This window comes from Eufriesea mexicana, unplaced genomic scaffold, assembly GCF_001483705.2.
Source record: "Eufriesea mexicana isolate 0111107269 unplaced genomic scaffold, ASM148370v2 scaffold605, whole genome shotgun sequence".
NCBI classification, from domain to species: Eukaryota; Metazoa; Arthropoda; class Insecta; order Hymenoptera; family Apidae; genus Eufriesea; species Eufriesea mexicana.
Genome location: NW_016908762.1, coordinates 17,862 through 26,915, shown reverse-complemented (window position 1 = coordinate 26,915; position 9,054 = coordinate 17,862). Strand labels below are relative to the sequence as shown.

Sequence of the window (9,054 nt, the reverse complement as noted above, 5' to 3'; positions counted from 1 at the left end):
GTGAAAAGCTGCGTGAGAGATTTTATAATCAGTGCGAAGCTTACGTGATGGCTGTGTTTTACCACGCGGTCCGATCTTCCAGGCAAATTAATCCTGGGCCGCGCAGAAACGTTCGGTATCCCCCCATAACCGCTGGATCGCTCGAGTGTCCCCCTCTCCCCAACCAACGAGATGATCAGTTAACATTACGGTAGAAATAGTATAAAAAAAAAAAAAAAAAAAAAGAAAAAAAACAGAGAAAAATATACAAGTAAAGGAAGTAATAGACGTTCAGGCGGAGAAATCCGGAGAGAAAATGTAATTTACCGAGTTATAGACGAGGACAATCCAGCTGCCCAGTAGCAGCCTCTTCGATGAATTAGATCAATTAATCGTATAGTCTGTCGCAATAATACAAATTGATCATAATTACGCAGTTGTCTTTGGTATAGAAATCACGGAATGTCCGTTGCTAGAAATATCTATTTACATGTAGTACACATGTGCAACAATATTCTTTTTTATCAAAGCAAATTCGTAAGAACTGTCAATACGCATTTCTCATCGTTTTTATGATTCATTTGGTATTATATATATAGTATCTTAATGTCAGAACGTTGTCGTTTTACACCAAGTACAATGTTAATAATTTATTCTTTATTTAGTGTAAATAAGTTCTATACAAAATGGAAGTACGTTTTTTATACAGTAGCATAGTTTGTAATGCGATAGTTAATTCGTTCTCACTCCTTGTGGTTTTTACGTTTTTACTTTGATCCTGAGTAATCTCATCTCTTCGTCGAGTTTTGAGAATACAAACTCTTCCTTAAGGACAGCTGCGTAATCTGACGATAAAAGATAAACGTCCACTTATGGATGATATCCGTTAAAAAAAAGGGCTATATGAGAAATAATAATCGAAAATAATCGTCCATATCCATATTCAGAATGCGTTATGCGTTAAAAGATGTTTGTCCTCGTTGGACCTCCGCCGTGGCATCAGCGACAGAGGAAGGATATTCTTCCTTGTGTGGAAAAACATAACTTCTGCTTCCTCCTTCGCTGTTTAACGTAGATAAACGTAACTTCTTCGCTCGGAATCCGGGGTACGGAATTTCTCTGCGCGGACCGGTGTACTTTGACCCTAGATCCAGTCAATCAAATTTCCTTATGTCCGCTTTTCTGTACTTATTACTTTTTTAAGTGAAAGAATCATTTTCACTAAGCTATAATATAAATTTATATAAAAATCAAATATCATATATCACTTTTCAGAATACATAACAATTTCCATAGAAAAAGATTTCTCAAGCAATAGTTTTAACTATCTTTAATATTTTTTATTTTTTAATATTGTTTTACATGCATACAGTGTCCCTTTAGAAGTACCGTATCCGATATATAAGAGATTCCTGAGCTAATAGTATGATGGTTCTTAATATCTTTAACGAATGTTTCTTAAGTATTTCTTTTTTTAAATTATTGACGATCAATGTTGAGGAACCTAAGAGCTCTAGCATATCGTACTTGTACGATGTTGTACTTCTGTACGAGAATTTTGTACGATTTTTGATACGATTTTGTACGACTGAAAGAAATATCTGTAAAAGAATTAACAAAAAAAGAAAAAAAAGAAAAAAGAAAAAAAGAAAAAAAAGAAAAAAGAAAACGTTGTTTGAACGTTTTTAAATATGTGAATGTGACTTGTGTCACTTTTAACTCTTGTTGCTTACTATTTATCGATTTTAAGAACGATTTCATTTAATGAAATCATCTTCGTAACAATGGAATTGTGATCTATGAAAACGTGCAAATGCGAAATGTTTTATAGATGTTTTTTTTATTGTAATCATATTGATTTTGAATAACCAATGACAACTTTTTATGATGTTCGTTACATAAAGAAAGTTTGGTCTAATTAGGATTTTTTATAAACCAAAATAAATTATATATAAAATGACGGTGCAATATGCTACAAATACCTAAACTCTGTATATTCAACTATCTCTTGTTCTCAAATGATTTTCAAAACTATGGAAACATTTAAAATTATCTTACTTTTAGCTCAAGAATCTCTTCGTTTAGGCAATGTAGTACAATATTTTATTCTATAATTTATACAAAAGTATGAAATATAAAAGAATCATGTAGGTCATATTAATCAGAGCTGTCACGAAGATTATCTCGCTCAAAGATGACGATTTTTTGTTTTCAAGTTTTGATATGTATATTTTTTGTTATTTGTATGATTAATTTTACATAGAATATAGAAATTACAATTAACGCAATTAAATATGCGGACTCAACGAAAGAGAAATTTAACTTTAATAAATTTGTAAATAATATATAATCGCAACGATCAGAAAAATTCCGATCGTAATTTTAATCGTTTAAATAGTAGGTGGAGTCGACTGGTTCTAGGGTCAAATGAAATGTTAATATTAAATTAGTTAAAATCCTGAATTCTGAGAGGAAGAATAACGTTGTATGCCCTGGAAGCCGGAAAAAAAACTCGTCGGCGATAAGCGGAGCCTTAGAGGAGCCTATTGCGTTGTACAGAGAAGAGGAAAGCCAAGCAGAATCAGTTTAATTTCGAATTGTTTCTTACTTACGCTAAGCATAGAAAAAAAAAACCGATAACGATGAATTTCTCACAATTCGTTGTACGTGCCCACATGTAAAATAAAAATGTGGACGCTTACAACGATTCAGAACACATACGTGCATATATAAATATATAAATATATAAATAGTTTTATTATATTGCAAAGTGAAATAATACAATATTTAGCTACTGTATATAATGTAAAAGAAAAGCTGGTCTTGTAAGATACGGATTAAGGTGTTTTAATGTGCACATAGCCGCGTCATTGTCAATAATCATATTATTACGATTAATAATAATTACAGTTTTTTAAAAAAAAGATGAGGATTGTTGAATTCCATTTCGTTTAATTCTTAACCTTTCCTATGAGCATATCTATTAAAGTTTTAGAAAGTATTTAAATACCCGGTTATGTGAAGTTATTCATTTAGTTCAGAGGGCGCTAACAGAAGATTTCGAATTCTGTAAGTGACAGATTATTACTGCGTTGCGGTTTGTTGATAGTGTTTCAGAATATAGTTTTACGAAAGATTTACACGGTTTTTGCTCAATTCAAATTTATAACAAAATGAAGCCTAATACTCTTGTAGCCGATGAAATGTTTCCAGAAGGTGGTGGATCTTATATCGAATTAGAAGAGGTACAAAACAGTTTAATAAGGTTATGTTTGCATTGAAATACATAGATTTTTATTAATAGTTAACAAATTAAGTTTTATTTCTTTCTCATTATATATTGATAATATTATAAATGTATTAAAATTATTTAAGGTCGGAGGTAGTCGTTTATTAGTTGACTTAACTGCAAGTGAAAAAGCAGTACATGCAGACTTTTTCAATGGTAAGTGAAAATAAATATTCACGCACTAATTAATCATTATTGATAATATTATATTTACAATATCTTTCCCTTTCAGATTTCAATGACTTATACGACGATGATGATCTCGAATAAAAATTTGTGACTTTTGTAACAATAGTAAAATTAAAGTTATGAGATACAATTTTTAACGTATAAGAGAGATAAAATGTATTCTATAAATATTAAGTTTAATATTTTGTGATATATAGAAATTAAAGTAAAAGACATGTAATATATTTGTTTTTATAACTGCATAGAATAAATCTATCTTTATCTTTTATTAGAACTAATTAGATAACAGTAACAGATTTTGAATTAATATAATACATATATGTAATCATTATAAATAACTATAAAAACTAAAATTAAAATAATAATGCTTCTTAATATTACATATTTATAAATTATGTTCTATTATCAATATATAATCGAAATTTGAAACAAGCAAAAATTTCTAATAAACGAAAAAGCAATTAAACATATAAAGGTAAAGAAAATTGATGTACACAATGCAATAACATTATTACAATTTATTATTTTTAGTTCGAAATTGAATCAGACGTGCGCCCGTATCCAGAATACCATTTATCTCGGCATATTAGTTCGGGCGATATTAATTATAAACGTGCCATAAGAAAATGAGTACTGGTCATAATGTCTCGTACACATTAATATCGATATCATTGTAAAGATTATAATTTACAATACATAGATGCTAGTCATATAAACCTGTTAAGATGATGCATAATTAAAATAGCACCCCGGGTTTCAGTCGCGCCGCATAATCATGGATCCTGTCGATCGTCATGCATTCCTACACGATTTACTTCTTGCATTTTGTGTTTCTCCTTGGCCCCAATCGACATTTAATTCATTTTTTGACCATCCTCATTTTTCATTAACAGACTTTTATTAACGGTAACAACGAGGTTCCATGTTGAAAAAAAACCCAATTACCGTTACTCGTTTGCATCTTGATTGCGCACAAGAATGACATTTTTAAGAGCGATATCGATGACGACCATGTCGAGTACGCTGCTAACAGTGACGAGTATCCTATAAAATATAAGTGTTATAATGTTTATATAATACAATTTTTTTTAAATATGTTTATAAGTTACTTACCCTGAGTCCAGCCCCGAGAAAATCGTTCGGAGTGCTAGTTAACTTCGAGATCACTATCGGCTTGGTCATCCTGATCACTTTCTTCCTCTTCATCTTCTTCCTCAGAATAATACTGCGAGGGTGGTGATAAAACATCCTCTGAAAGTGAAGTATGAGAAGATGAAGGAGGTCGAGAACCTTCCAATTTTGTATCCAGGTCTTCCATTGAGGTACTTGGTCCAGGAATGGTCACTGGGATGAATTTTTCCAAATCACCAGATGCGAGTTCTAATACGAAACATTAAAGCATAAAATTCATATGATTTAAAAATTGTTTAATTTTCAGTAATACGTACGTTCCACATATTTTTCCAGAGATTTTGGAACCATTAATTTGGCCTTTCGTAAATTTTCCTCAGTGCACTCTCCCTTTTCTAAACCTGTTCAAATATAATTCACTAATTGACTGAATTGTAAGATACAAATGAAAATTATAAGATACTATATAAACTATTTACCGAAAGCTAAACCCATTTGCTTTAAAACTTCAATATCATCATGAATTTCGAACTTATCGTTAAAATTGAACAGGTACTCGGTTCTGTAACAAGCATGATTTGATATTACCAATTGAAACAAAATTACATTAGCAGTAGGGAAAAAAATCACTTGTTCTTATTAATTATCATACTTGTCATTTGAAATGCTGCAATCTATGACAGTCTTTTTGCTAGTATTCACAATCAGGAATGGCAGCTGTATGGCAGAATTTGGTTTTGGTGGGCCACGCAGACTTTCATTGGCACGATTACGTTCCACCAAATTTTTAAAAGAGATATGCGAGAGAATCAATTGATGTAATTGTTGTGTTTTCGCTTTAATCCTCTCGATTTTCTTTTTTTTGTCCTTTTCAAGTGCCAAACATTCTTGCAGAGAATTGGTTGGCAAACCTAACCACCTGATTTCTTTCTTTTCTTTTGAAATAATATTCATTGCCATTAAAACGTTTAAAGCATCATAAACACGTCTTCTAATATTTTTCTGATCGTATTGCTGTAAGACAAAAACTAATTGCAATTACTTTTAATTTTAAAACTAAAAAGAAACGAGAAAAATTATACCTGATCTGTTAAAGAGTTTATATGAGCAGGGTTAGTAAATTCTCCAACAAGTTCATCTGCAACCTCGTTGTACGACGTCGTTCCTTTCTTTTTGACTTTCTCACAAACTTTCATTGAAAAATGGCGTAATCCTTTACCTACTTTTTCTGTTTTTCTTCGTTTACTATCAAAAAAAGAAAATGTAAAACATTAATTAAATACTATTAAAAATTTCGTTTTTCATACATTTCTTTTTTTCTTTGATTAAATTTTATTCTTCCATATTATTTATTATGAAGTATACATGCACAAAAAAATATTCCATTAAAATGGATTAATCCTTACTCTGGTACAAAATCACCACCCTCAACATCTTGTCTTTTCCTAGAACCACTATGATCCAATATTGGACTGATATATGTTTTTCCACTTGCATCTTTTACAATTTGTTGATTACCAGATTGTTGTTGTTGCTGCTGTTGGGATACTATTGCCTGTTTTATATCACTCTATACAAAAATAAAACAAGTTATAAACTTTTAAATTAATTCAACACAACGAATTTATTAAAAAGTAGTTATTTTAAATAAGAAATACCATTTGTGCAGATGTTAATTGTATAGTCTTAGTCAGTACAGGTTCACCAGCCTTGGTAGTTGCCAATTTTGTATTTTGCAATGGTATTGTAACCAACCCTAGAATAATTATGAAACATTATTTTATTATCTTTTATTATAAAATTAAATAATTAAAAATATATATTTCTATAAAAAAAATAACTGTTTAAATTTAATACATTATTACCAAAAAGATATGTAGAAAATATATATAAAAACTTAAAGTAAAGACAATAGTAGTTTAAAAAGTTACTTACTTTGGCCAGGAGTTGAAGGACTCTGCAGACTGATAGTTCTAAGAACTTGTGCGTTAGATGACAAAACCTAAACATCATAGAGACATTTTACTGAGAGCAATGTTAAAGTATTATTGATAGTGTAAAATTTAAATTATCTTAATACAAATATTATAAACAACAAAAAAGATTTAAATGGTAAATAAATTCTTATAAATATATTATACCTGAGATTCTTGGCTCGGAGTCTTAAAGACTTTAAGGCCACCTGCATTTGTTGTACTGACGATACCACCCAATGTTTTATTGGCTGTACTCTGCACTACTTTTATTACTTGTGGATGACCTAAAATGGTATTAGATTTTCTGTTATTAATTTAATAATTAAGCAAACCACTAAAAAATTAATATATAAATATCATTTTTAATTCAACAGAACATAAAATGTTGACATTTGTCATTAATAATAATTACTGAAAAATTGAAATATTTGTTAAATTGAAACAACAAATGGCAACTAAACAAGGATCTCTTAGGCTAGTACATTTTATCTGAATTAAAAAATCAAACTTAACAATATCTTCACATTTGAATAAAAACATTGAGAAGTAAGTGATCTTTTCGATTGAACAATCAAGACAAGTAGATACATACATTTTTAAAAAATTAAAAATAAAACAACTTAAAAGTAAATTGGTTTTATTGGTGTAATCATAAAAAAGAAAATAAAAACATTTTTTCATAAATTCAGTGTATATAGTCTGTAAAGAAACAGAGCATAAGACCAACATAAATGTGGAAATAGAAGAATCAACACGGACTTATAATTGACAAGAGTCAAACAAAAAATAGCAGAAATATGAGCATGAATCCAGGAAGAAGACAACAGTAATGAAACTGGATGAGCATAAAGAAAATGTAAGAAAATTAAGACATTATCATCGAAGTGAGGCATGCTGATAATTGGCGCGCACTCGGCATACTCACCGTTCGCGTCATGTATGAGAAAGTTCATCGTTTTGTTTTGTTGCGTCATCCTCGAGGTTAGAATGTGAAAATAAAAAGATCATAGGTACACTCGCTAATCTTGGCTCAGTCTATCACCAAAATGGCGACTATGATATAGAACCATTTGAGAACAGAATTCAACGATATACAGATCAAAGAACGTTTTATTGCACGCACAAAAGTGAAAGCTAGCTGTTTCTTTATCGTACTAATGCAACCATTATAAGAAAACGTTCATTTACTTGTAAAAATATCACACGAAAATCTAGCTTCCGCGTGCACAGTACAGAATAGAGACGAGCTTGGCGGCACGACAAAGTTAAACAGCTGATTGGTTACTTTCTCAGTCACGTGGTCCCTTCTGTTCCACGTTTATGGGCACTGTAGTCTCTGCAAGAAAAACCTGTTTCTAGTGTTTTGAAATGCCAAACACTAATATCGGGATTTTATTCTTAATATTGGTAGTACTCGTTTGTTAATTTTTATCCAATAAATAATTTGTTTAAAACCCAAATATATAATAAATTAAAAGAAGCAAGTAACATATCATAATTAGCTTTTACATTTATGGATATAATAACGAATCATTTAGATATTTGTCATTTTAACTTTTTCGAATTTTTACATATTTTTGCTAATAAAATGAAACGGTTAAAATTAATTGTTATATATTTTCAAAGAAAAATTACATAACTTATTTATTAAATTATTAGTTTTGTACACATATAAATTAAAAATCAAAATTAAAAAATGCTGAATATTTTAAATACATTTCTAATACATAATCAATTAAACATAATATTAAAATATATGCACTATTAGATTATATAAAAAATACGCTATAGGATATACTAAATTTTCGCGCCATGATTCAATATATAATATAATATGTCCCATCAAATATATTCTTAACGTTTTTACATACAAAATAGTTATGTAGCTCAGAATAATATTCAATTAAACTTCTTTCACATTTCTTAGGTCAAGGTAATTTACCAATATACATTTTTAAAAAATATAATTTAACTATACATACAAGGAAATAAAATAAAAATTTGTTCATTCAAATAGTAGTACTACAGCTTAATTAAGCGAATTGAATCGCGATTTTATTTTCAAAGCTTTCCAATTGGTTGAAATGAAAGTTTCTAGATACTCAAACCAATAATGTTTTTGCAGATTCGGCGTTAGTCGTGAAAGAATTTTGATAAGAGACGTCACAGAATCGTGCAATTAGTCAAAAGTTTTCAAAGATAAATAATTTATTTGCAGCGTTCTTAAAAAAAAACCGTATCACATTGCATAGAATCAAAATCTGTTATCAATAGAGTTGTCATAGCAGTATAAATTGTGTTTTTAACACGAAATATTGAATTGAAAAGTAGTTGCCTTATATGTGCGCTTTTAAAAGAATCGCATAGAATACTTCGAACCGAGGCTGAGGGTTCGTTCAGGGTCTGACTGAATGGTAAGATTATTTTAAGGCTCGCGAGGCGATTGAAACGCTCAGGTTAAACATTTATTATCTCTTTCAACAAAATTAC

At 29.8% G+C, this 9,054-nt stretch overlaps 3 protein-coding genes across 3 annotated transcripts in view; 2 read left to right on the top strand and 1 right to left on the bottom strand.

The window, feature by feature from the left end:
• The first annotated feature begins 3,063 nt into the window (after positions 1–3,063).
• Positions 3,064–3,538, top strand: LOC108546098 (myeloma-overexpressed gene 2 protein homolog). Its single transcript, XM_017898028.1, has 3 exons — positions 3,064–3,224; positions 3,355–3,424; positions 3,501–3,538. The coding sequence occupies exons 1-3, from the start codon at positions 3,153–3,155 to the stop codon at positions 3,536–3,538; spliced, it is 180 nt and encodes a 59-aa protein (XP_017753517.1). The 5' UTR covers positions 3,064–3,152.
• A 723-nt stretch (positions 3,539–4,261) lies between these two features.
• Dp (transcription factor Dp) lies at positions 4,262–7,547 on the bottom strand. Its single transcript, XM_017898022.1, has 11 exons — positions 7,490–7,547; positions 6,730–6,848; positions 6,524–6,590; positions 6,247–6,344; positions 5,995–6,158; positions 5,671–5,833; positions 5,241–5,602; positions 5,068–5,150; positions 4,906–4,989; positions 4,571–4,837; positions 4,262–4,501 (listed from the first exon to the last, which is right to left on the bottom strand). The coding sequence occupies exons 1-10, from the start codon at positions 7,536–7,538 to the stop codon at positions 4,605–4,607; spliced, it is 1,422 nt and encodes a 473-aa protein (XP_017753511.1). The 5' UTR covers positions 7,539–7,547; the 3' UTR covers positions 4,262–4,501; positions 4,571–4,604.
• Positions 7,548–8,988: 1,441 nt separating this feature from the next.
• Positions 8,989–9,054, top strand: part of Mo25 (calcium binding protein Mo25) — a 3,500-nt gene continuing 3,434 nt past the window's right edge. Inside the window, exon 1 of the mRNA XM_017898023.1 lies at positions 8,989–9,020. The gene's annotated coding sequence lies outside the window, so the exon portion shown is untranslated. The remainder of the gene's footprint in view (positions 9,021–9,054) is intronic.

Coding starts and splice junctions, on each gene's coding strand:
- LOC108546098 (XM_017898028.1), top strand. CDS start 3,153: ATGAAGCCTAATACTCTTGTAGCCGATGAAATGTTTCCAGAAGGTGGT. Junction 3,225..3,354: donor CTTATATCGAATTAGAAGAG/GTACAAAACAGT, acceptor AAATTATTTAAG/GTCGGAGGTAGTCGTTTATT. Junction 3,425..3,500: donor ACATGCAGACTTTTTCAATG/GTAAGTGAAAAT, acceptor TTTCCCTTTCAG/ATTTCAATGACTTATACGAC.
- Dp (XM_017898022.1), bottom strand. CDS start 7,538: ATGACGCAACAAAACAAAACGATGAACTTTCTCATACATGACGCGAAC. Junction 6,591..6,729: donor CTCCGAGCCAAGAATCTCAG/GTATAATATATT, acceptor TATGATGTTTAG/GTTTTGTCATCTAACGCACA. Junction 5,151..5,240: donor TGCAGCATTTCAAATGACAA/GTATGATAATTA, acceptor TGCTTGTTACAG/AACCGAGTACCTGTTCAATT.